A 27,719-nucleotide genomic window follows, 5' to 3' on the forward strand; every position below is an offset into this window, starting at 1 on the left:
CCCCTCTTCTTCAATGACACTCAACTGTTCCCCTCTTCTACACTGAACATCATCGGTCTGTGCTTTACCTATAATCTGAACTGGAAAGATCACATCTCATCTCTAGCTAAAACCGCTTCTATGAAGTTGGACGTTCTGAGACGTCTCCGACAGTTTTCTTACCCACCCCCAGCTGCTAACTCTGTACAAGGGCCTTATCCGTCCATGTATGGAGTATGCTTCACATGTCTGGAGGGGTTCCACTCATACTGTTCTTTTAGACAGGGTAGAATCAAAAGCTATTTGTCTCATAAACTCCTCTCCTTAATTCACTGTCTTTAGCCTCTCTCTCACCGCCGCAATGTTGCATCTCTAGCTGTCTTCTACCGCTATTATCATGCCAACTGCTCTTCTGATCTTGCTAAGTGCATGCGTCCCCTCCTCCCGCGTCCTCGCTGCACAAGACTTTCTTCTTTCTCTCACCCCTATTCTTTCTACCTCTCTAACACAAGAGTTAACCAGTATTCTCAATCATTCATCCTCTTCTCTGGTAAACTCTGGAACTCCCTGCCTGCTTCTGTATTTCCACCTTACTATGACTTGAATTCCTTCAAGAGGGAGGACTGGCATAGGACTGGCATTTCAGTGGGCATTTTTTTTTATTGGATTTGTGTTGCCCTTGGTCAGTGACCCTCCTACATAAAAAGAAAAAAAAATATTATGAAAAATGTTGAAACTTCTTAGGTGTCTCAGAATTAGGATTAAAATATTTTTCAATTTTTCCCTTATTAACAAATTTATATTTTGTGATAGTGATAGTCAGGTATAAGGAATTTAGTGCGCTATTATAGTGTACTTTTAGTTTTGATTTTTGACTGATAGTTATTTGGATATTTAGATAAATGTTGAAACGTTTTTTTGGATGACTTGAAATAAAATTATTATTATGTTCTAATGGGTGGTACTGATGAACGAAGGTAGATACTTAAATGTACTATCATTGTGTACTATTATTTTGTATATTGACCTATATTTATTAATAGATTTGCAGGATTATTGAGATTATTTTTTTTATGTAGAAGAGACACCGGTCAAGGGCAACAAAAATTCAGTAAAAATGAAATAAAAAAAAAACCCCACTGAGATGCCTTTCCCGAAATAGGGCCCGAAGCGGTAGTCAGAAACTGAACGTTAATTGTCTTGAAACCTCCCTCTTGAAGGCGTTTAAGTCATAGAAAGGTGAAAATACAGAAGCAGGCACGGTGGTCCAGGATTTACCACAGAAAAGGATGAATGATTGAGAATATTGGTTAACTTTTGCATTAGAGAGGTGGGCAGAATACAGGTGAGAGAAAGGAGAAGAAAGTCTTGTGCAGAGAGATCGCGAGAGGAGAGAAGGCATGCAGTTAGCAAGATCAGAAGTGCAGTTAGCATGAAAATAGCGGTAGAAGATATCTATATATGCAGCATTACGGCGATGAGAAAAAAGGCTGAAGACAGTCAGTTAGAGCAAAAGAGTTGGTGAGACGAAATGCTTTTGATTCCACCCTGTCTAAAAGAATGGTATGAGTGTAATCCTTCCCGACCTACGAACCATACTCCATACATGGACAGATGAGACCCCTGTACACAGTTAGCAGCTGGGTGAGGGAGGGTTAAGAAAAAATTATCTTGATCTTGATCTTGATGGTACAGGTAGTTCAGGATCACTCCTGAGCCAGGCCTTTGGATCGGCAACTCCTGTAGAAGGGGAAAAAAAAAAAAAAGAGAGAAATGAACAGCATCCTCTATCCTAATTTTTCCTACATCTGGCACGCCACATTCTCTCTAGATACTCTTTCACCGCCTCAATCATCCTTTCATTCGCCTCTCTACACAGCCCCAGCAACAACACCATCCATTCCTTTCCTGTTTTCTCCACTCTTTCATTCCTATCATGCCCTAACTCAGTCAGTATTACTTGCATGATCTCATTCCTGTCTCTGACATACTTCACACACTCCAGCACCACATGTTCCACCATCTCATCCTCTCCCGTGTCACACATCTAGCACACTTTGCTGCGGGACTCAGACCACCTGTAACTCCATATATTCACATCCATACACTGTGCCCTCGCTCGGTAAAGAAAATCACCGCTCAGGCTTCCATCATACCATCTTTCATACCTCGGGGCCCCTTTCTCCTTGTACCATTTCAGGGTCCTCTTTCTTTCCATTTCATTCTTCCATTCATTCAGTCCCACACATTTCACTTCTTTGTCTATCTCATTCTTCCATTTTCTCACATCCCATTCGGTTCCCACTCTGCCTCCTCTTGTTACTACCCATTCACGCTCATTTTGATTCCTCCCAACCATTCTTATCGCCCACACAACTTGCAATCCATTCCTGTTTCTCATTCTCATGCACCTCTTCCTCAATTCACTTCCACTTTCATTCCACAGATACACCTTCCTTGCTATTCTTGCATCATCCATTCTCTCAAGCCTAATCTTGTACCTAAGTGTGGCTTTTGTGAGTCTTTCCCTAAATGGGCTCCATCCCATGTCACCTCTCAAGGCTTCAACTGCTGTGCACCTCGGTGCACTCAGTGCCATCCTTGCTTCTCTATTCTGCTTCACTTCTAACTTATCAATTTCACTTTCATTCCATGCAATCACATCTATATCATATATTATACTTGGCACAGCCACACTCTTCCACACTTCTCTCAACACATCATACTTACTTGCTCTCATCCTTGCCGCACTTCCAAATCGACCTACCCACTGGTTTACCGTACTTATCTTTTCATTCTTTGCCTTTCCACTTCCATTAGGACTCATCCACATTCCTAAATACTTGTAATCTTGCACCTGTTTCAACTCATTCTCTCCAAGTCTCCATACCACATTACTTTCATCCTCTGACCTATTCACAATCATTACCTTTCGTTTCTCACTGCTAAACCCTACTCCAAAGTCTTTTCTATAGCCATCCACGATATCCAACAAACTTTGAAGCTCATCTGCTGATTCACTCATAACAACTACGTCATCTGCATAAAGAAGCACACATACTTTATCGCTCCCCACACTTACCCCTACATTCATTCTTCTCATCCTGGCTGCTAGCTCCTCTGTATACAGGCTAAAAAGGGTTGCTGACAATATACAGCCCTGCCTAACTCCTCTCTCACTCTTCACCCAGTCTGTTTCTATGTCTCCTACTCTGTATCTAGCTCTTGTGTCCACGTACATACTTTGCACTATGTTAACTATCTTTGCACTTAATGCAATTTTTTCTAAGACTCTATCTAGCATTTTTCTGTTCACTCTATCATAAGCTTTCTCTATATCCAGAAAACCTAGGTACAATTTACCCCATCGTTCTTTTCTTCTGAATCATTTCATTTACCCCAAACACATTGTTCTCAGCTCTTCTATCCACACGAAAACCATTTTTTTCTTCACCCAGCACTCCAATTCTCTCAGTCCATTTACAGTTTCTCATGCAACACTGCACTGAAAACTTGACCTATTGTACCTAGGTACAATTTACCCCCATCCTTCTTTTTCTTCTGAATCATTTCATTCACCCCAAACATATTGTCCTCAGCTCTCCTATCCACACGAAAACCATTCTGTTCTTCACCCAGTACTCCAGTTCTCTCAATCCATCTACAGTCTCTCATGCAACACTGCACTGAAAACTTTACCTATTGTATTCACTAATGCAATTGGCCTGTAGTTCTTCAGCTCGTTTTTACTCTTAAATCCTCCCATATGCAATAGACACACTCTGCTCTGATTCCACTTTCTTGGCACTCTCTCTTCATCCCACACTCGGTTGAATAATTGAGTCCTTCTATCTATCACTACCTCCCCACCATTCTTGTAGAACTTATACGGTATATCATCTGGACCTGCTGCCTTGCCATTATTCTGCCTTTTCACACACCTCTCCACTTCCTCCCTACTGATTATTTCATCCAGTTCATCTGCATTCTTCCTTTCCAGTGTTACACATCCTTCTCTCACACTAAACATCTCACCTACCCCATCTACTTCTTCTCAGAACCCATTGATTGCCTCCCTGATTCCCTTCTTCTCTGTTATAACTACACCATCCACTTTTAGACTCTCCACACAAACACTGCCTGACATATTTTCACCTCTCATAAACTTGTACCACACTACACTGTCTCCTCATTCTCTTTCGCTCCTTTCTAGCCGCTATGATTTCATCATTCCACCATGGTTTACATACAGTATAATCCCTCTTATCCGGCATCAACGGGACCGCCGACACGCCTGATACTTGAATATTGCCGGATACTTGAATAGAAGTGAAATTATATCCACAATCACCACCCTACACTCACGCATCTTACCATAACAATGATCAGCTGATCTTAATCAGCAGCTGATCTGATCAGTTGCTCATCAGATCAGTGTAAGCACAACACGCTTCCTCTTTTCTACAACTTTAGGCATGATGAAGGCGTCAGGCGATAAACAGTGCACACGCGGGACTGAGTCACTGAGTAAACACAGTGCAGTGGGCCGCGGGTGGCGCAAAGCAGTGCACTCTGGTGGCGGGGAGACAAAGTATGCTTCGCGCGGGAATTCTAATCGATTTTATGAGTACACATTGGTTTTTATTGATTTTAAGGCTCGGGGAAAAATGTGCCAGATACTTGAAGCTGCTGGATACTCGAATGTCGGATGAGAGGGATTTTACTGTACATTCTTTCTTTTACCTACTCTCACAAACCCTATCTGGTACTCAGCAGCACCCCTCATGTCCTCAACCAGTTTCTCATTCAGATGCTCCACGTCATGCAGACTTACATCGTCCCAGCTTTTCTCACTCAGATCAACCTGAAAGTTCTCCCACCCTACATCTCTCAGTCTCCACTTCTTTTTCTTACTTGCCACTTTCCCTTCATTCCCACTTTGCATCAAGCACTCCACAACCAGCATGTTGTGATCAGACACAATATCAACCAATCCATCCTCGTCTATCCACACGTGTGACACAATTTCACGCATTCTTCCATTCAGCAACACGAAGTCAATTGCGGATTCCTGCTCTGTTGCACTCCAAGTCACACGCCCCTCAGCCAAAGTAACAATCAGATTTTCCAGCTCCAGTTCATCAACAAACTCCTCAAGCATTTCACCATTCTTGTTTACCTGCTCCCCCAGTATTCCCACATATACATTCATGTCACCCATAACTAGCACTCTCTCCTCTCCATGCTCTCTCACAACTTTCTAAAGTATGTCATACTTCCTCCTATTTTCCCTCTCTGCTCTTTCACCCATGACAGTCATGTACCCTACCACCAGTACCACCTTCTCTGGTCTGCCACGACCATCCATTCATTCCACTCTGACTGCAAGCACATCCTCACTACTTGTACACTCCCCACATCAATCTCCTCTACTTTCAGTCCTCTTTCTTTCTTGTAGAGTAAGACTACACCTCCTCCTAGTGTTTCCTGTGTCTTACGCCCCTTTCCAATCATAACATACTCGCATCCCTCCATTTGTACATCATCTCCCAGGTGAATTTCAGTGAGCCTAACTAAGTCGAACCTCCACTCCCTGAGCTCCTTGCATACATCCTCAAACTTGCCCACACCCCATCCTCTCACATTCCTACAGCCAATCTTCACACATTTACTTGCCTGGTTAGTCTCTTCTCTTCCATGTTCGCTGACATCAGTGGGTCCTCCTCGTCATGCCTCGTCCACACAACACACCTACCTCGCCCTCATCTACTCGGCTAGTCGACGTCCTAGCCTCTCATTCCTGTTGTGGTTGAGGTGGACCCCGTCTCTCCCATAGAATTTGTCCTGGTCAAGGATCCCATCCATTTCTAGGAAGCTCACATTGCCCTTCTCTGCCATCCATTCCATCTTGGCCTTCATGAATTCCATGCATATCTTGCTGTTCGTTTCTCTACTGACTTTCTTGTACTGCACTCCTTCCCGTGGGCGCTGCAGGACCCCCACCACGGTCACACACGTTTTCTTTTCTTCTGCTACCCTCACTGCTTCTATCACTTCCTTTACTGTTTCTTCAGCACCTGCCTCTACTAAGTTGTTGTCTGCTTCTTGAATCACTAGCAGGCTTCTCTCTTCCATTTCTTGCACTTCTTCCATGACTTTCCTCTTGACGTCTTGGATCTTAGCACCTCCCATGCTGGTGCACTCAATTTCCCTTCTCACAAAGTCGGGAGTCTTCCTTACCATGCTGTCTCCAATGACACGTACAGGGCTTTCTTGATTACCATTCTCTTCTTCCTTGGGTGTCTGTTCTAGCCATTTCCACCACTTCTTGGTGGTCTTTTCTCTCTTCAGTCTTCGTCATCTGTGCTTCTGCCTCTTTCATCAGGTTCTCTGTCTGGGTACTCTGTTCCACTCTCTCTTCTTTTCCTCATCCAGGTTCCTCCACTCATTGAGGCTCTTGCTCAGGCATTCCCTGCAGAGGAAAACCAGAAGCTCGAACCCCAGCGCCTTCATGTTGGCCTCCTTCATGCCCACACAGGCTACATGGAACCAGGCCATGCATCTCTCGCATGCCACAGCCCTTTGCCTGTTCGCCACACTCTCCTCGCATGAACCACCCTCTCTCATCACCATTTTCAAGGTATTTCAGCACACAGGGAAGAAAAAATAAACCACAAAACTCAGAGAAAACTCAGAGAGCAAGGCAAAGCCACTTGTACACATCGCCGATCCAAGAACCGATCCAAGAGGACAGTACCCTGAGAAACACTACTGTTAATAGATTTAGGGGGAAGAACTGGCGGAGATGTATCAGAACACCTAACTTTATAGAAGCTGTTTTAGCTAGAGATGAAATGTGAAGTTTCCAGTTTAGATTATAAGAAAAGGGCAGACCAAAGATGTTCAGTGTTAAGGAGGACAGTTGAGTGTCAATGAAGAAGAGGGGATAGTTGTCTGGAAAGCTGTGTCGAGTTGATAGATGAAGGAATTGAGTTTGCTTTGCCCGAGTCAGAAATTTTAGAAAGATCAGAAGTCAGGTGTTCTGTGGTTTCCCTGCATGAACTGTTTACTTCCTGAAAGGTTGGACGTCTATGAAAAGACGCGGAAAAAATGTAGGGTGGTATCGTCAGTGTAGGAGTGGGTAGGACAAGAAGTTTGGTTTAGAAGATCATTGATGAATAATAGCAAGAGTAGGTGACAGGACAGTACCCTGAGAAACACTACTGTTAATAGATTTAGGAGAACATTGACCGTCTACTACAGCAGCAATAGAAGGGTCAGAAAGGAAACATGAGATGAAGTTACAGAGAAAAGGATAGAAGCAATAATAAGGTAATTTGGAAATCAAAGCTTTGTGCCAAACTTTATCAAAAAAAATTTTGATATATCTAAGACAACCACAAAAGTTTCACCAAAATCTATAAAATAGGATGACCAAGGCTCAGTATGGAAAGCCAGCAGAGCGGCCTTGACTGTTCCCCCTATTGGCGATGAGATAGAAGGTTATGAAGTGAAAGATGTTTAAGAATCTTCCTTTTCATAATTTTTCACCATTTTTAAGAACAGGGTGAATGTAGGTAAACCTCCATCAAGAATGAAACGTAGATGTTAAAAGGCAAAGTTGAAACAACGGAGGTGCAGTTTCGGAGAACAATAGGAGGGGCACCATCAGGTCCATAAGCCTTCCGACGGTTGAGGCCTGCGAGGGCATGAAAAATATCACTGCGAAGAATTTTAATAGATAGCATGAAGTAGTTAGAGGGCGGAGGAGAGGGAGGAACAAGCCTTGGATCATCTAAGGTAGAGATTTTTAGCAAAGGTCTAAGCAAAGAGTTCAACTTTAGAAATTGTTTTGATAGCAGTGGTCCCATCTGGTTGAAATAAAGGAGGGAAAGAAGAAGCAAAGTTATTTGAGATATTTTTGGCTAAGTGCCAGAATTCACAAGAGGAGCTAGACGTTGAAAGTTTTTGACACTCTCTCTCAATGAAGGTGATTTGGGCTAGTTGGAGAATAGACTTAACTTGGTTCTGGGCAGGAATATAAGATGCATGAGATTCTGCTGAAGGAAGGCTCAAGTACCTTTTGTGGGCCACCTCTCTATCATATATGTTACGAAAACAGACAATGTTAAATCAAGGTTTGGAAGATTTAGGCCGAGTAAAAGAGTGATGAATGTATGCCTCCACGCCAATCCCTATCACCTGTTATACGCTCGGCACACAGAGACGCGTCTCTGACACAGAAGCAGTAGTCATTCCAAGGAAAATCAACAAAAATACCTTCGAAGGTCCCAACTAGCAGAGGCAAAATGCAAGAAGCACCTCCGCTTAGGGGGATCCTGAGGAGAGATTGGAGTGATAGGAGAAGATACAGATGTGAAATTGTGATCGGAGGAGGCCAACAGAGAAGATAGGGTAATAGTATAAGCAGAAGTATTAGAGGTTAGAATAAACGGTTGTGGTGGAGGCTTCGCCCGCCGCCCGCATTCCATCTCCGGCTAAGAGACCTCTTGAGCGTTCTGTCCGCTTTCTTTCCTCTGCTAAGACACAGTACACTCACTCACCATCTCCGGCATCGAGAATTCGGATGTCTCCTGAGTGTCTATCTTGTTCATGGTCCAAGTAACCACATAACAGAGGAATGTTTAAAAATTTTAGAATGGCAGCAAGAGCAAGTTGTAACAGCCTCTTCATCAAATTTTCAGAGCCGTCAAACACAACGCAGAAAGATTAGTGCCGTCTTGTCCGGAGCACTCTCTCACTCTTCACAATATCATTGCTGCCTTTCAAAGTATGCAAGTTTACCAGTGCTTTTCTTATGACACTCCTCTTTACTTGGGAGTTGACACTGGTGCTTTTTGTAATCTCTTGAGTGTCCAAACTTAAAGACTTATTTAACCTTTCCTTACAGCCGGATGACAATAATATTTTCAGTGTTCAGGGTTCTTCCTTACATGTACTTGGTACACTTATTCTCCCATTGTCTCTTGCCAAAAATTCACCACCGTTTGAAGCGAAATTCTTTGTAATTTCTGATTTTGTTCTCAACAGCGATGGTCTATTAGGACTTCATTCGCTATATATATATATATATATATATATATATATATATATATATATATATATATATATATATATATATATATATATATATATATATATATATATCATTGAATGTGATAGCTAGTTGAGCATTTATTATTTTTCTTAAGATATTTTCCTTATATCTTATGATTGTCTTATATTCTTTTTAATTGGCTGTATGACTTCGCCGAAGCTAGTCATTTTCGCTAGATCGCGATTTCGGGTCCTTGACCCTTCTTCAGTAGCGAAGGTCTATCCGTGTTGAGGGCGTCGGAGAGAATGGCTCAATTATTACAATTACAAGAGGGGGACAGACAGTGGGGGTGAAATTAGAGGGGAAGTAGGGTTGAGAGTTGGAGGGAACAGTTTTGGTGAAAGTGAAATATAGTTAGAGAGTAATAGGTGGCGGGCTGTATGCCTTGTTTTTCCTGTTGTTTATTTACCTTTTACCGTTGAGTTGACCTAAATTTTGTTTTGGCAATGGGCAGTGTATATATGTGTGTGTGTGTTATAACATGTTATTGTTGTCATCTAGATTTTATGCTTTACCTTACGACTGAGAAGTTTAAGTGTAAAGTGGAGTTGGTACATCTTGCTCTAATGTTTTTCCTGTTTTCCTGAACCGTGTGTGCTCCAAAATGTTGTTTTGGTTTTCTGTTATTATATGTATGTATTCAGTGTCGTGTAAAATGTTTTGTAGTTTGAATTTTGTTTTTTGAGCTCTTTCGTGTAATATAATGTTTATTGGTTTCATGTTGCTTAGTTGGTGTAACTCTGATGTGGTTTTTGTGTATGGATACTGTTCATTGTAAACAAACCTTAAGGCATGGTTCTGTACTCTTTGAAGTTTTCTTGTAGCATGTTTAGATAATGTTGCTAGTGGATATTCTGGGTAGAGAAGTAGTGGAATTACGCAAGATTTTATGAGGTGTAACTTGATGTTCGTGGTGAGTTGGCTGAATCTCTTTTTAGTATATAGAGCGTGCTTTGCTTTTACTACGTTATTTGTGATTTGGTTGTTGTACCCTTTGCTGTTGATTGACAGGCCAAGAATGTTTGCCTTTCTTGTGTATGGTATTCTTTGATGGTTGATAGTTATTGGTTTCGTTTTCGTTATTGAGACTGGAAGTATTGCGAATTTATTCATATTTGTTTTTATTTTCCACTGATGTTCGTATTGGTTTATTTTTGTGATTTCTCTCTCCACTTTTCGTGCTAAGAAATTTCTACTATTCCCTTGTTGTGTTATTATTTGGGTGATGTCATCAGCGTAAGTTACGTATGTGCAATGTGGGCTTGGTGGTGGAATATCTGAGGTGTATATAGTGAATAAGGTTGGTGAAATGTTGCTGCCTTGAGGTACTCCGCTTAGCAGTGGTATGGGTGGACCCGTGTGTGTTTTTATTGCTATACTTGCTGTTATGTTATTCAAAAAGCTACTCAAGAGCTTTACATAAGTGTCTGGTAAATTTAATAAGGATAGTTTATATTTTAAGCCTTGGTGCCAGACCTTGTCAAATGCTTTTGATATATCCCGGGTGACAATTGTGGCTATTTTGTTTGTTTTTAGTGTATGACTTACTTTTTCTGTGAGGATTGCTATGGCAGTATGTGTTGATCGGTGTTGTCTAAAACCGTGTTGAGATGTTGGAAAGAGGCTGTTCGTTTCTAGGTAATTTCTTAGTCTGTGGTTGATTATTTTTTCGAACATTTTTCCTGACACTTCAAGTAGAGAGATAGGTCTGTGGTTATGTGGGTTTGTTGTCTGTTTGTTGGCCTTTGGGATTAGTTTGAGTTTAGCATGTTTGTATTCGTCTGGGAAGTAGCCCATGGAAATTGATATGTTGAGTAGTTTTGTAAGAATTAATATAGAGTCTGGTGATAGGTGTTGTAGAATTATTTTATTGATCTTCGACACCCCTGGGGTGTTATTCTCAAGGCTTTTAATTATACGTTGTATTGTGTCTGGGGTTATTTTATGTAACAGTGGGTGGTTGTCATCAAGTCTGTTTGGGTCTCCATTTGGGTATAGCGTAAATTTATCTTCATTATTAATCATGTATTGGGTGACCATGTTGTCTGTGTGTTGATCGAACTCTGCGTTTTCCTGTTGTGATATTTGAAAGTTATTGCTCCATATCTCTCTAAAAATTTCTTCTTGTTTTCTTACGTCATGGTTTTTTTCGTTGTTGTGTATTATGTAATTTTCCGAGGTCTTACTGTTGCCTTGTAATTTTTTTATCTGTGAACAGAATTTCTTAGAGTCTTTATGTGCATTAATAAGCTTAGTTATTTTACTTCCCCACTGTTTATTTTGTATGTTATTGCACTATTTTATTATTGCATGTCCTATTCTTTTTAAGGTTGCGTATTTTAAAGGAGTCCAACCTGTATAATTACTTTCGTCTGTGATGTTTTTTTGCGTAGATTTTAAGATATTTTATGGTGTTATTAATTTGTTAGTGGCTTTTGTTGTGTTCTTGTTCTTTTTAAGGGGATGTTGTTCTTCATTGAGTTTGTTACAGCACTTGTCCATTGTTGTAAAGATATATTTAGCTGTTGTGTGGTCATATAAGCGTTTGTGTTTATGTTTTTATGTGTTTCTTTAATGTCTTGGGTGAATGTTTCCCAGTTTGCTAGGTTGTAGTTTGGTATTGGGTCAATGGATGTTGTTATTGCTTTTGTAGTTATTTTGATTATTACTGGAATGTGGTCAGAAGATGTGGTGGGACCGGGTTTTATATCCATGTTATGGTATGTTTTATGATTTGTAAGTATGATGTCGGGTGTAGATGTATGACTGCTGCCGAAAAATGTATGGAAGTTAGGGCCTTTGTAACAGAGATTCCCTTCGTCAATAAGTTTTTTTATTGCTTTCCCAACATTGTTGCTGTCATTGTTGTTTAGAATCGTATGTCTGGCGTTTAGATCTCCGATGATGTAAGTTGGTGTGTTTTGTGTTATTAATCTGTGAAAGTCTGTGATAGGGAGATAAGGTCCTCGTGGTGGTAAGTAAGTTGTTGCAATATTTATTGGTCCAGTGGTAGTGCATATGGTAACTTGTAAAATATCTGTGTCAAAGTCATCTGTGATTTTATATTCAATACTGTTTTTAACTAGTATTGCAGATCCATCATGAAGGGTGCTGTCACTGTTGATTTTGTAAGTATTATATCCGTATATTTTTACGGTTTCTGTGTCCTTGACCCCGGTGCTATTCAGAAGTATTATGTCAGGGTTGTTCTGTAAATATGTGTTAGTTAACAAGAATTTGTTTGTTTTCCATGTATGTACGTTATGTTGTATTATGGTGATCGTGTCCATGTTTGTGTATGTGTCTGTATGTGAGAAGTTTGTGTTTGTTCCAGTGATTTGTGTGTAACGGTGTTTGATTCTGGGTACTTGCTTTAATTAGAGGAGTGTCTGTGTCTGCTGTGTTTGTGTTTGGGGGCTTTGGTGGGTGGCGGGGTGAGTTCTTGGTGTAAGCCGTTACGGATTTTACCGAACTGCGAGTCGTCAGTAGTACACCAGCAGTTTGTTAGCTCCATATCGTTATTTATCATATACAGTAGTATTTCTTGGTCAGTATATGTCGGGTTCGTGTACCTGTATTTATATAATCCAGAATCAATTCCCCGTTTTAAGTCAACTAGATTAAAGGTTTTTTATTTGGGCCAGCCTTTGCTTTTCTTGGTGATGATCTGAAGTCCTATGGCTTGACCAGAGATTTTTTCCAGTGGGAGCATGCTTGGGTCATGTGAAGTGTTGTTTTCTTGTGTATGCATTGTTTCGTGCCTGTCTGTTTTGCAGGAGTTAAGTGAGTGTGGTGTTTGTTGTGTGTTAGCCATGACTGTGTGTTGTGTGTCTTGTTGATATTGTTGGTGTTGTTGTTCTTGTTGCTGTTGCTGTTGTTGTTGCTGTTGCTGTTGCTGCTGTTGTTGCTGTTGCTGCTGCTGCTGTTGCTGTTGGTTTTGAAAACTGAGGATAAGGCTGGAAGGTGGATTATTCGGGAGGTCGATTTTTGGGAGTTTGTTGAGTTCTAGGGCTCTGTTGAACTCATCATTATAAGAGCCTGGGTTAGCTGTATTGATCAGATGTGCATGAAGCATGCATGACATTATTTTTGTTGCTGTTTCCGGATTGATGGGTGAGGGGTTTGTGTTGGTGACTGATTGTGCAGTGCAGAATGGCTCAAGCTGATTGCGGGGGTGTATTTATACCGGTAGTCTTGTCACCCCGCTGCGCGTCCTGGTCTCTGATTGGCTGACGGTTGTCGTGGGCTGTGATGGGCTGCTATCCAAGCTGGGTCTTCGCGCGCTTGGTAATGCTTGTAGGTCTTCGGATTGTTGATTTAATGTAGGGTTTGTCTCTTTTATATACAGTGCTTCTAAGATGGGGAGACGCCTGGTGTCTGGGCATGTAGTTAGGATCTCCGTTTTATCTACTAGCATTCCTCTTGTGATGTTTATGTTATGCTTCTCCTTCAGATGTTTCTTGGGTGCTCCTGTTGCAAGGTGGAAATTTAGTCGTTGGGAGAGTCTTGTTGTCGTCATGCCAACATAGGTGGAGGGAAGGACTTCACAGTTTCCTTGGTTACACGTAAACCTATATATGACATGTGACTTCTGAAGGCTCTCTTTCTCTTTTGAGGGGTTATTTTTTAGAAGAAGATGGTTGGTTTTCTTGGTGTTGTAATAAATGATCAGTTTAACTTGTCTGTCAGGGTCGGAAGGCTTGATGTTCCTCTTCACAATCTGCGTGATGGCCCTCTCATCTTCTTCGTAGGCGGTAGAGAAAGTTGCTTTATAGAAGATGTTGATATTCCCTTTCTTATCCTCTTGTTGCTTCTTGTTATGCCAGTAACCCCATCTTAGAAGCACTATATATAAAAGAGACAAACACTACATTAAATCAACAATCCGAAGACCTACAAGCATTACCAAGCGCGCGAAGACCCAGCTTGGATAGCAGCCCAGCACAGCCCGCGACAGCCGTCAGCCAATCAGAGACCAGGACGCGCAGCGGGGTGACAAGCCTACCGGTATAAATACACCCCCGCAATCAGCTTGAGCCATTCTCTCCGACACCCTCAACAAGGATAGATCTTCGCTACTGAAGAAGGGTCAAGGACCCGAAATCGCGATCTAGCGAAAATGACTAGCTTCGGCGAAGTCATACAGCCAATTAAAAAAGAATATAAGACAATCATAAGATATAAGGAAAATATCTTAAGAAAAAAAAATATATATATATATATATATATATATATATATATATATATATATATATATATATATATATATATATATATATATATATATATATATATATATATATATATATATATATATATATATATTTTTTTTTTTTTTCTTAAGATATTTTCCTTATATCTTATGATTGTCTTATATAACTGGAGAAAGAGACAGAGAGAGAGAGAGAGAGAGAGAGAGAGAGAGAGAGAGAGAGAGAGAGAGAGAGAGAGAGAGAGAGAGAGAGAGAGAGAGAGAGCATGGATTTTCAAGGATGAAGGATAAGTTATTTCAAAGGAGGAGGTATACAAAGAAAAAAAAATCAACAACAGACCCCGAGGTCCTTACAAGGCTTTTTGGATAACTATTCTACTCTACTAGTGAGAGAGACAGGATGGAGAAGACACAGGAGAAGGCTCCTCCCCATCCCCCCATTCTTATATCCGAAGCTGGCAGGAAAAAACAAACGATACCATGTTGTATAGAAAAACAGCATGCAATTTTGAAAAGAAAGTAGACAGATGAAGTCTACTTCTACTACATGCTATCTACATGTTATCATGATAGTTGTGTCATCTGATGAGGCATTCCCTCTTCTTTAAATTCTTTATTCACTGAGGTATTTTTAACTAGATGACACCCCCCTTCAACTTTTTCTTCATTAACTTTTGCAACATTCGCGATCTAAGATCTAATTTTCAATCTGTAGAAGACCACCTCTCCTCTTTTAAGCCTCATCTTTTCCTCACTGAAACTCAGGTGTCTGAGGCAACTGACAGTAGCCCCTTTTTCTGCTCCCTCTTACTTTCTCTATCCTCATTTTCGATCCAAAGCTGGATGCTGCGTTTATGTTCGCAATGACTTAACCTGTTCTCGTGCCCATGCTCTTGAATCTTCCGAGTTTTCCACCATCTGGCTACGACTACAGAATTACTCTCAAACTAAATTTATCTGTGCTGTATACCTTTCACCTAACTCCTCTGACTATAAGAAATTCTTTGACTACTTAACTTCCAAAGTGGAGCACTTTCTGACCCTCTTCCCTTTTGCAGAGATCTCCATTCTTGGAGACTTCAATGTTCACCATCAGCTTCGGCTTTCCTCTCCCTTCACTGACCATCCTGGTAAACTAGCCTTCAACTTTGCTATCCTCCACGATTCCATCTCCGGCAATTGGTACAACATCCTACTCGTATTCCTGACCATCTTGGAGATACACCCAACATTGTTGATCTTTTCCTGACCTCTAATCCTTCTGCTTATGCTGTCACCCTTTCTTCTCCGTTGGACTCCTCCGATCACAATCTCATATCTGTATCTTGTCCTATCGCTCCAATCTCTCCTCAGGATCCCCCCAAGCGAAGGTGCCTCTGACGTTTTGCCTCTGCTAGTTGGGGGGACCTGAGGAGATATTATGCTGATTTTTCTTGGAATGATAACTGCTTCCGTGTCAGAGACCCGTCTTTGTGTGCTATGCGCATAACAGAGGTGATAGTGTCTGGCATGGAGGCGTACATTCCTCACTCTCTTTCTCGTCCTAAACAGTCTAAACCTTGGTTTAACACAGCTTGTTCTCGTGCTATACATGATAGAGAAGTGGCCCACAAAAGGTACTTAAGCCTTCCATCACCAGAATCTCATGCACTTTATATTTCTGCCCGGAACCATGCCAACTCTGTTCTCCAACTAGCCAAAAACTCCTTCATTAACAGAAAGGGTCAAAAATCTTTCAAGATCTAACTCCCCTCGTGACTTCTGGCATCTAGCCAAAAATATCTCCAATAACTTTGCTTCTTCTTCTTTCCCTCCTTTATTTACAACCAGATGGCACTACTGCTATCACATCTATTTCTAAAGCTGAACTCTTTGCTCAAACCTTTGCTAAAATCTCTACCTTAGACGATTCTGGGCTTATTCCTCTCTCTCCACCCTCCAACTACTTCATCCCACCTATTAAATTTTTCGCAATGATGTTTTCCATGCCCTTTCAGGCCTGAACCCTCGGAAGGCTTATGGACCTGATGGGGTCCCTCCTATTGTTCTCCGAAACTGTGCCTCCGTGCTTGCACTTTGACTAGCCAAACTCTTTCAGCTCTGTCTGTCAACATCTACCTTTCCTTCTTGCTGGAAGTTTGCCTACATTCAACCTGTTCCTAAAAAGGGTGACCGTTCTAATTCTTTAAACTACCGTCCTATTGCTTTAATTTCCTGCATATCTAAAGTTTTTGAATCTATCCTCAACAGGAAGATTCTTAAACATCTATCACTTCACAACCTTCTATCTGATCGCCAGTATGGGTTCCGTAAAGGCCGTTCGACTGGTGATCTAGCTTTCCTTACCGAGTCTTGGTAATCCTCTTCTAGAGATTTTGGTGAAACTTTTGCTGTTGTCTTGGACATATCAAAAGCTTTTGATAGAGTCTGGCACAAAGCTTTGATTTCCAAACTACTCTCCCAAGGCTTCTATCCTTCTTTCTGTAACTTCATCTCGTTTCCTTTCTGACCGTTCTATTGCTGCTGTGGTAGACGGTCACTGTTCTTCTCCTAAATCTATTAACAGTGACGTTCCTCAGGGTTCTGTCCTTTTACCCACTCTCATCTTATCATTTATTAATGTTCTTCTAAACCAGACTTCTTGTCCTATCCAATCCTACGCTGATGATACCATCTGCACTTTTCCACGTCTTTTCATAGACGTCCAACCCTTCAGGAGGTAAACATTTCACGCAGGGAAGCCACAGAACGCTTGACTTTTGATCTTTCTAAAATTTCTGATTGGGGCAGAGCAAACTTGGTATTGTTCAATGCCTCAAAAACTCAATTCCTCCATCTATCAACTCGACACAATCTTCCAGACAACTATCACTTCTTCTTCAGTGACACTCAACTGTCCCTCTCTTCTACATTGAACATCCTCGGTCTGTCCTTTACTTATAATCTGAACTAGAAACTTCATATCTCATCTCTAGCTAAAACAGCTTCTATTAAATTAGACGTTCTAAGACGTCTCCGCCAGTTTTTCTCACCCCCTCAGCTGCTGACTCTGTACAAGGGCCTTATCCGTCCATGTATGGAGTATGCTTCACATGTCTGGGGAGGTCCCACTCATACTGCTCTTCCAGATAAGGATAAAGTCTCATCAACTCTAGCTGTCTTCTACCGCTATTTTCATGCTAACTGCTCTTTTGATCTTGCTAACTGCATGCCTCTCTTCCTCCCGCGGCCTCGCTGCACAAGACTTTCTTCTTTCTCTCACCCCTATTCTGTCCACCTCTCTAACGCAAGAGTTAACCAGTATTCTCCATCATTCATCCCTTTCTCTGGTAAACTCTGGAACTCCCTGCCTGCTTCTGTATTTCCACCTTCCTATGACTTGAATTCCTTCAAGAGGGAGGTTTCAAGACACTTATTCATCAATTTTTGACTACTGCTTTGACCCTTTTATGGGACTGGCATTTCAGTGGGCATTTTTGTTAATGGATGTTTGTTGCCTTTGGCCAGTGTCCTTCCTACATAAAAAAAAAACAAATACTGATGGGAGTGTTACTTTGCAAAGACTTGAATCCTTTTACCATTACTATGACGGGGTCAGCAGTAAGTCGCAGAGGAACAAGCCACCACCAAGTTCATTTTAATCTTTAATATTTGTTACGTAACAAAAGTTTCCCTTTCTTTGTGAAATATACACCTATCAGATGACAGATAGTAAGGAGTGAAGCTGCTCATTATTTAGAAATGGACAAAAACAACCGGGGATTGTAATCAACAATATCTGAGTTAACGGCACTTGATGGAAGACAATTACAATTATTTATGCCACGATCGAAGAAAAATGTTTGGCTTCATTTGTTGAAAATCGCTTACCTACTATTTTAAAAGCTATTCTTTCTTGTAACATTAGACTGGTTGAGTGTTAGGAAGAGTTCAGGTCTTATATGTGTGAAGTCCTTCAAAATTTTGTAAAGCAATATCAGATCCCCTCCTAGTCTGCGTTTGGATAGGGAGTATAGATTTAGTTCTTTAAGGCGTTCCTCGTAGGGTTTTCTGCGAAGCCTAAAGGTAATTTTTGTTATTCTACGTTGTATTTTTTTTTTTCTGATTTCTCGATATCCTTTTGGTAGTAGGGTGACCAAAAGTGTACGTCGTATTCAAGATGAGGACGTACGAGTGAGTTGCACAAGGCCAAAATTAAAATTATTCACTGTGAGAGATCTTCCTATGAAGCCTATTAGTTTATTGGCATTTTTTTTATGACTTCTGTGCAATGTTTGTTTTGTTTAAGATCTGTTGAAACTAAGACTCCTATGTCTTTTCGGCATCCACACTTTTGATTAGGGTGTTACCCATTTTATGATTATACTGCAGATTACTATTTCCAATATGTAATACGTAGCAATTATCAAAACTAAAGTTTATAAGTCACTTTTCAGACCATTTAATGAGAATATCTATGTCTTTTTGTAAAATTTGATGTTCGTTTGGTGAATCAGCCCTGTTAGCAACCTGAGTGTCATCTGTAAATTTACTTATGATCCCTCCGGCTATGTCATATATATATATATATATATATATATATATATATATATATATATATATATATATATATATATATATATATATATATATATATATATATATATATATATATATATATATATATATATATATATATATATATATATATATATATATATATATATATATATATATATATATATATATCATGAAGGGGATTGGCCCCAAGACTGATTCTTGAGCAACGTCACTAATAATATTGATCCAGTTTGAAGGATTACTGTTAATTACTACTCACTGTTTGCTTACTGCTAATCCTCTATTCACGCATCGAGGTCCCCTGATATGCTGTAAGGTTTCATTTTTATGTAGCAGGCGAATCAAGTGCTTTTTGGAAATCAAAATACACTATATCTACTGCCCTGGTGTTATCATACATATCATACACGTGAAAAAGAAAGTCCAGCAAACTCGTTAAATATGAACCTTTATTTTTTAAATACATATTTAGTGTTCTTTAAAATATCGTTAATTTCCAGGAATTCTACTGTTTCATCCCGTATCATTGATTTCCATAAGCTTACCCATTACAGATGTGAAACTCATGGGATGGTAATTATGAGCTTGAAATTTATCACAATTTTTATTGTTTAAGTAGGTGTAATATTAACAAATTTTCAAATTAATTCAAATTTTAAAATTAATCAAATTTTCAAATTTCAATTTGTCGGGTGTTTAATGACTTGTTGAATAATATGAATAAAGGGTTGGCAAGATCGTTTTTAGCCTCCTTAAATATTTGCAGGAAAATTTTCTATGGTCCTGGTGTTTTGTTTAATTTAATTTTTAACAATCGCAAATCACAAATGGGCAGAATGTTTCTTAATTTATTAAAATTTGTCCTTGAATAGCCGGGTACCTTTTCTCTACTTTCATTTACTATAGATTTATTGATATCCATACTGAATTTTATCACCCGGTGGTCACAGGTGCCGAATGCTGGTCCGACTTCTATATTTTTACGGATGTTTCCATTTGTTGCTAATACAAGATCTAATATATTTTCACCTCTTGTTGGATGCGTTACAAATTGATGTAGAGTACTTTCCTGTAGGTTACTATACAAGTGAAATGGTAAGTTAAAGTCCTCCCACATAATTGACATATTTTGGTTACAAATTTCTGTTTGTTCATATAGTTGGTTATCTATGGTTTGAGTCTGACTTGGCTGTCGGTAAATAACGCCAGTTATAAATTTGTCCGATTTAAAGTTGACTTTAATGTAGGAGGCATTTATGTTACCTATTTATGCAGTGATTTTGTTGAGGAGGTGGAGACTAAATTCAACGCAGGGTTCAGGGTTCTGTCCTGTAACCCACACTCTTCCTATTATTTATTAAAGAGCTTCTAAGCCAAACTTCTCTTATCCACTCCTACGCCGATGATACCTCTCTGTACTTTTCCAGATCTTTTCATAGACGTCCAACCCTTCAGGAAGTAAGCATTTCACGCAGGGAAACACAGAACACCTGACTCTCTAAAATTTCTCATTGGGAGAGAACAAACTTGGTATTATTCGATGCCTCAAATACTCAATTCCTCCATCTATCAACTCGACATAACCTTCCAGACAACTATCCTCTCTTTTCAGTGACACTCAACTGTCTCCCTCTTCTACACTGAACATCCTCTGTTTGTCCTTTTCTTATAATCTAAACCAGAAACTTCACTTCTCATCTCTAGCTAAAACAGTTTCTATGAAGTTACGTATTCTGAGACCTCTCCGCCATTTTTCTCACCCCTTCAGCTGCTAACCCTGTAGAAGGGCCTTATCCGTCCATATATGGAGTATTCTTCCCATGTCTGGAGGGTTTCCACTTATACCGATCTTTTAGACAGGGTGGAATCAAAAGCTTTTCGTCTCATCAACTGATTCCTCTAACTGACTGTCTTCAGCCTCTTTCTTATCACCGCAATGCTGCATCTCTAGCTATCTTCTACCGCTATTTTCATGCTAACTGCTCTTCTGATCTTGCTAACTGCATGCCTCCCCTCCTCTCATGGCATCGCTGTAAAAAACTTTCTTCTTTCTCTCAACCCTATTCTGTCCACCTCTCTAATGCAAGAGTTAACCAGTATTCTCAGTCTTTCATCCCTTTCTCTGGTAAACTCTGAAACTCCCTGTTTGTATCTGTATTTTCACCTTCCTATGACTTGAATTCTTTCAAGAGAGAGGTTTTTGACTACGGCTTCGGGCCCTGTTCGGGGACCGGCTTCTCAATTTTTATTTTTCTTATTGTATTGTTGTTGCCCTTGGCTGGTGTCTTTCCTACATAAAATAAAATAAAATAAATAAATAAATAAATAAATAAATAAATAAAAAAAGATTCCATCACTCCGATGACATCGTAATCCTCCATATACACGATATTTTCTTAATTTTTTCCTAATCCTTATTTCTCAAACTACGTGCATTGACATAATAAAACTTGAGACTCACGGACCGATGGAGCATTTTCATCATTAATTATTACGTTGTTGTTGAATGTTCCTTTCGGCTCTCGTTTTTAATTTTCTATTTGTAGTCATTTACCGAATCGGGAAAGAGGTGTCTAAGTTTCGCTGATCCTGCTGAATTCAAGTGTAATTCGCAATTTCTGAAAAGAGTTATCTGGTTATAGAACTTTTTCTAGAGATTTATAAGCTTCTATGCATAGACTGTTGAACCTCGAGTTCGTTCTGAATTTATTATCATAGAATGTTTTAACCGTATCACTTCTGGGAAGGATGCCAGAAATTATATATATATATATATATATATATATATATATATATATATATATATATATATATATATATATATATATATATATATATATATATATATATATATATATATATATATATATATATATATTATTATTTTTTTTTTATTTCTGGTGCTTTCTGAGAAGAACCTCCGAAGTTGTGTTCTGCAAGTCGTTTGTTCCCCGCGTGGATGAGGGGCGGGGTATTTTGGCTTGCGTCTTTTGTGACGTCACCAACTGCGATAGTTATGTCGTCCTGGGTCGCTTCGGGGAAACAATGCCTTTTACGACGGTCAGAGGTACGAGATCAAAATTCTGTCATTGGTTTCCGAACAATCAAGTCCCCGATAATCCTCGTGCCCATATTTTCATCATTTAGTTCGCAAAGGATATCGAAGCGGTTATACATCGCACGAGGGAGTTGACGCTTTATTCCTGGTGCAGCGTCTTTTCCGACAGGAATAAAGGAAATAGTGGACAGAGAGGAAGAGGAGGAAGAGGAGGGTGAGGAGGAGGAGGAGGAGAGCAGAAGCAAGAGGAGAAAGAGGAGGACGAGGAGGAGAGCAGAAGCAGGAGCAGGAGAAGGAAGTAGAGGAGGAAGAAAGAGAGGAGATTACACGAATTACAAGATCTAAAGTTAGAGAAAACGAATTGGAGGAGGAGGAAGAGGAGGAGGAAGAGGAAATGGTAGTGGAGAGAGAAGGGAAGGAAAAAAAAATAGGAGGAGGGAGGGGGAAGAGTAAGAGAAGGAAGAAGAGGAGGAGGATGGAGGAGGAGGAGGAGGGAAAGGAAGTGGTAGTGGAGAGAGAAGAGAAGGAGAAAGAGAAGTAGGAGGAGGGTGGGGGGAAGAAGAGGAGGAGGAGGAGGAGGAGGAGGAGGATGGAGTCGAAAAGGAAGGAGATGAGATAGAGGAGGAGGGGATGAAAAGGGAATAGGAGCAGGAGGAGGAAGCGAGGGAAGTGGAAGTAGAGTGAGAAGGGTGGACGGAAAAGGAAGGGACGTCTGGACATGTATTATATGAGATAAAAGGACTGAAGTGCCTGAACAGTGTTTTCAAGTTTCTTGATATGTGCCTTCATTACGCATAGTCTACAGGTCGTAATTCTGTTTCACGAATATTCCCAGACACGAATTACAAGCTCTAAGTGCAGATGGCATTTTAAATTCCTGATGGAATTTAAATTCCATTCCTGATTGAATGTGTCTTTGTACAGACACAGTGACGAGTGAGGCAGGTAGAAGTAATTACAGGCTTAAGGAGTTCCTGAGTTGATAAAAAAAAAAAAAGACCTTAATGGCACGCGGGTGACGTCGCGTGAGGTCAAAGAAGTAGTTACAGGCTTAACGATTTTCAGTAGAAAAAAAAAAAACGACTTAACGATAAACGGGTGAGGTGAAGTGGTATCAGGTCAAAAGGGTCACCTGTGGTCAAAATTTACTTCCCTGGTGAATGTAGCTGTATGTTGTATGTGCCTTCTGTATAAGAGAATAACTTAATATATTGAGCTACACAAAAATAAATCACTACACAATTCACATAAGTGAACAAAACAAATACGTAAATTACAGGCAACGAAGAAATATTAGTGATAAAGGTGTGTATCAATGTGGATGTGTACATGTATGTAATTGTGTTCCGAGTAACTATGCAAAGTGACGCAAAACAAAAAAAATATTGAATCTAATAACAAAAAATAAATAAATAAATAAATAAATAAAAATACATAGCTGATGGGCTGTTCAAGAATGCATGGTGATATTTTCCTGGTTATAGTAGTGGATCCTGAAGTCGGAGAGCACAGGTCACAAAGCAGAGGAGGAGGAAGAGGAGGGCTAGTGAACAATGACATACCTGATAGCAGAAGTGAATGGAGGAGGAGGAGGAGGAGGAGAAGAAGAAGAAGAAGAAGAAGAAAAAGAAGAAGAAGAAGAAGAAGAAGAAGAAGAAGAAGAAGAAGAAAAAGAAGAAGAAAAGATGATGATGATGATGAAGGCACACACATATAGAAAACATACAAACTCCTGCTCTGCTTCATTACCCCTCAAAATTCTCTCTCTCTCTCTCTCTCTCTCTCTCTCTCTCTCTCTCTCTCTCTCTCTCTCTCTCTCTCTCGCTCTCTCTCTCTCTCTCTCTCTCTCTCTCTCTCTCTCTCTCTCTCTCTCTCTCTCTCTCTCACCCCATCAAAGGCTCCTGAGAAAGGTTAGGGCACACGGGATAGATGGGAAGGTGTTAGGCTGGATAGGGTCATGGCTTAGTGACAGGCAACAGAGAGTGGTAATAAACGGCTCGAAATCCGAGTGGGGTCATGTAATTAGTGGGGTGCCACAGGGATCAGTATTAGGGCCATTGTTATTTCTAATGTATATCATTGACTTGGATAGTGGAATTAGTAGTGATGTTAGTAAATTTGCGGATGACACAAAGATAGGTAGATTAATATTAGATCAGAATCGGATGCCATCGCCTTGCAGGCAGACTTAGATAGAATGAATGAATGGACGGATAGATGGCAAATGCAATTTAATATCAATAAATGCAAAGTGCTTAGCGTAGGTAGAGGAAACCCACACAATAGGTACACATTAGACAACCAAACTCTGGTAGGTACAGGGTACGAGAAAGATTTAGGAGTTATAGTTAGCTCTGAACTCCGTCTAGGGAAGCAATGCATAGAAGCCAGAAACAAGGCAAATAGGGTACTAGGATTCATTTTTAGGAGTGTTAAAAGTAAAAGGCCGGGAGTAATATTAAAGTTATACTTGGCGCTGGTCAGACCTCATCTAGACTACGCGGTGCAGTTCTGGTCCCCACATTACAGGAAAGATATAGGTCTATTAGAATCAGTCTAGAGGAAAATGACTAAAAGGATACAGGGGATGAGGAGTATTCCTTACGAGGCGAGGTTGAAGCTGTTGAATTTACATTCTTTAGAGAGACGTAGGTTAAGAGGGGACCTGATAGAAGTCTTTAAGTGGTATAAGAGTTATAACAAGGGAGATGTAAGCAAAATTCTTAGGATCAGCAACCAGGGTAGAACAAGAAATAACGGGTTCAAGCTTGAAAAATTTAGGTTTAGGAAGGAGATAGGAAAAAATTGGTTCTCAAATAGAGTGGTAGACGAGTGGAACGGACTCAGTAATCATGTAGTTAGTGCTAGGACACTAGAGAGCTTTAAGAGAAGATTAGACAAGTTTATGGATGGGGATAGCAGATGGAAATAGGTAGGTGTGTTTCATACAGGGACTGCCACGTGTAAGCCTGGTCGCTTCTTGCAGCTTCCCTTATTTCTTATGTTCTTATGTTCTCTCTCTCTCTCTCTCTCTCTCTCTCTCTCTCTCTCTCTCTCTCTCTCTCTCTCTCTCTCTCTCTCTCTCTCTCTCTCTCTCTCTCTCTCTCTCTCTTTAATATAATAACGATAAACAAGAATAATTAATTACAATTTAGTGTATCTTAGAATACATAATTTTTTTTTTTTCTGTCACTTATCAAAGAAACATAAGGCTGAGAATCCTTTAAATTTAAGTAACAAAATAGACCATACTGATTTTACATGTAAAAATCATAAATCTGGCAATTTCTCTTACTTCCACCATTTAAACATAATATTTACTAGAATTATACATCACCAAATAGTAAATTTAAATAGTATATACTGAAAAAAAATAACAATTAAAAGGAATAATTAATCACAAATTAGTGTATCTTAAAATACATACGTTTTCACTAATAAAGTTACTTATATAAGAAACATAAGAACAAGGAGCTTTAATATAGAGAGAAGGCCTCCCGCTCCGCTCTCATCAAGGTAAATGAAGTACAGATTGAAAATCAGATCTTAGACCGAGAATGTTTCAGAAGTTAATGAAGAAAAGTTGAGGGGAGTGTCAACACACTTAGGGTCGTTATCAGAAGAGCAGTCCAACCTGGGAACATTTGTGATCCCCCTCCCCAGAAGGGGACTCCGAGGCTGGTGTAGGAGTCGACATGATCATTTTGAATTTTTGAGTGAAGGTGTGTATGTGTTATTAGGTGCTTGTAGTTTTGTGTGGAGAGTTGTCTTTAGAGGGCAGTCTGTGACCGCCCCTTGTGTTGTGAGACACAAAGGGAAACGTTGAGTGAGGTCACAGCTGGATTTAATGATAAGTTCATAGCACTCCCTGACCCAGTGCTTTAGACCTCACTGGGAGTAATTATTGTTTCGGCAGGTGCCTACTGCCTTCTATTAATGGAGGCATATAGGTCTTTAGCCACCTAGTCCAGATGAATAAAGAACCGATGGCCTTCATGAGATCTTATTAGCACCTCATCAAGGTGAGAAATCTGCCCGCCAGTGGGCTGGTGGGGCCGAGGGTTCGGAGCGGAGGCCACTCCAGCATGGGGTGAGGGGGAGGGCAATCAGCTACAGAAGGCGTGTTTTGCTTGGTGGATTTAGCCAGCGGAAGTAAGATCTTACCGGTAGATGGAAGATGGAGAGTGTCCTTCTGGAAGCAGCGGAACAGCAGTACATGTTCTGAGAGGTGCCAGTGGTGAGAGTGGGAGTAGCTGGCTGGCCACTGTCCTTCCGACGGCATTAACATTTGCCGTTTAAATCCTCGAGGCACGGGATGCCACTACCGTCAAGAGTCTTTTATGGTCACAGATATGGTGGGCGGCCTCGAAGCATAAGCATAAAATGGGATATAAGGAGCGATACCCAGTCGTTTCTATGCACTTTCAATGCTAAGTAGGTAATGTTTTGGGTGTAAAGGGGGTACAGGTGACAGCGGACCAATAGTCACTTGTAGACACGACCACACTCACTCGCCATTCCTCTGTAGCAGAAAGGTCTCCCTGCTCATTGGCCAGGAAGTTACCGTCCGTAGAATCCCAGCTAGCATTTCCGGGCAGTTAGATTGCAGCTTACCGATGTCCCGTGGCCGATACCACACCAGACGCCTGTGAGCCCTCATCCCGACTTCTTACGACTTCGACGACAGACCCAGTTTTCATTGTTGGTGACCTCAATGCCAAACACTCGACTCTTGGAACAGTGAGTACTAACCAAGTAGATCGGGACCTATTAGACTACATTAGACACTAAACAGCTGAACATAGTGGACCGGACTTTCCAACCTACTATGAACCCCTCTCATCCTCATCTCCCTACATAATCCTCACTAATAGAATGAACTATCTTCACTACTCTATAAAGCCTGGTCCTCTAACAGCAAGTAACCACATTCCCATTATCTTAGTCCTTTCAACTTCCCCTATTATCCCTCCTTCCACTCCCATTTACGCCTAGAACAAGACAGACTGGGAACGGTTCACAAACGATGACAGACTCGAGATGACAAACCTACCGAACACTTCACACAGTACACTAGAGGACATAGACAATGCCCTTCAGGCATGGACAAATACGGTAAAAACTACTGCAGACTACTACATACCTAAGACAACATGCAGATTAGAGCCACAGCCACGCCCCACTAGACAAACAAATGACTAGGATACAGTTCAACGCTCTTAGAGAACAGGCGACAAGGACTGGGTGGACATACGTTAACTACAGACGATACACATAACTCAGACTGATACTGCAGGACAGCAAACGTGAGGAATCTAGAACACACTGGGGCAACAGACTGGCTAGCTTAGCTGCCAGCCATAAAGATTATAGGGTGTTCTAGAAAAAGGTGAGATTCCTATCAGGACGCTTAACCAGTACTGACCCATACTTCATAGACGAAATCTGACAAAGACACTACATGGACGCAAAAAAAAAAAAAAAAAAAAAAAACAGCTACACACCTACACCTGGGAACGCATTTCCCAGGAAGAGGAAGTAGATGAAACAAACGATGACGACATAACGAATTACCTAAGACGCCGTATTCAGGATACAACACCGTTTGACGCAGCGAATCCGGCAAGGTTGTTGGTTGATTTCCCACTCAGCTGCTAGATATCATCTCTGGAGTTGGCCTGGGCCATCCGGTCCACCAAAGCTACCTGTCCAGGTAGGAGTGGGATCAACAAGACGATCCTCTCGAAACTCCCGGACGGCGCCAAGGATCGTCTCCGGGAGATCTTCAACGC

At 40.6% G+C, this 27,719-nt stretch overlaps 1 protein-coding gene across 1 annotated transcript; it reads right to left on the reverse strand.

Annotated features, from left to right (window-relative positions):
* Positions 1–12,728: 12,728 nt before the first annotated feature.
* LOC135110720 (uncharacterized) lies at positions 12,729–26,587 on the reverse strand. Its single transcript, XM_064023348.1, has 4 exons — positions 26,542–26,587; positions 25,941–26,148; positions 13,776–13,932; positions 12,729–13,025 (listed from the first exon to the last, which is right to left on the reverse strand). The coding sequence occupies exons 1-4, from the start codon at positions 26,585–26,587 to the stop codon at positions 12,729–12,731; spliced, it is 708 nt and encodes a 235-aa protein (XP_063879418.1).
* Between the last annotated feature and the right edge of the window lie 1,132 nt (positions 26,588–27,719).

The sequence above is a fragment of the Scylla paramamosain genome, chromosome 20 (assembly GCF_035594125.1).
Source record: "Scylla paramamosain isolate STU-SP2022 chromosome 20, ASM3559412v1, whole genome shotgun sequence".
NCBI classification, from domain to species: domain Eukaryota; kingdom Metazoa; phylum Arthropoda; class Malacostraca; order Decapoda; family Portunidae; genus Scylla; species Scylla paramamosain.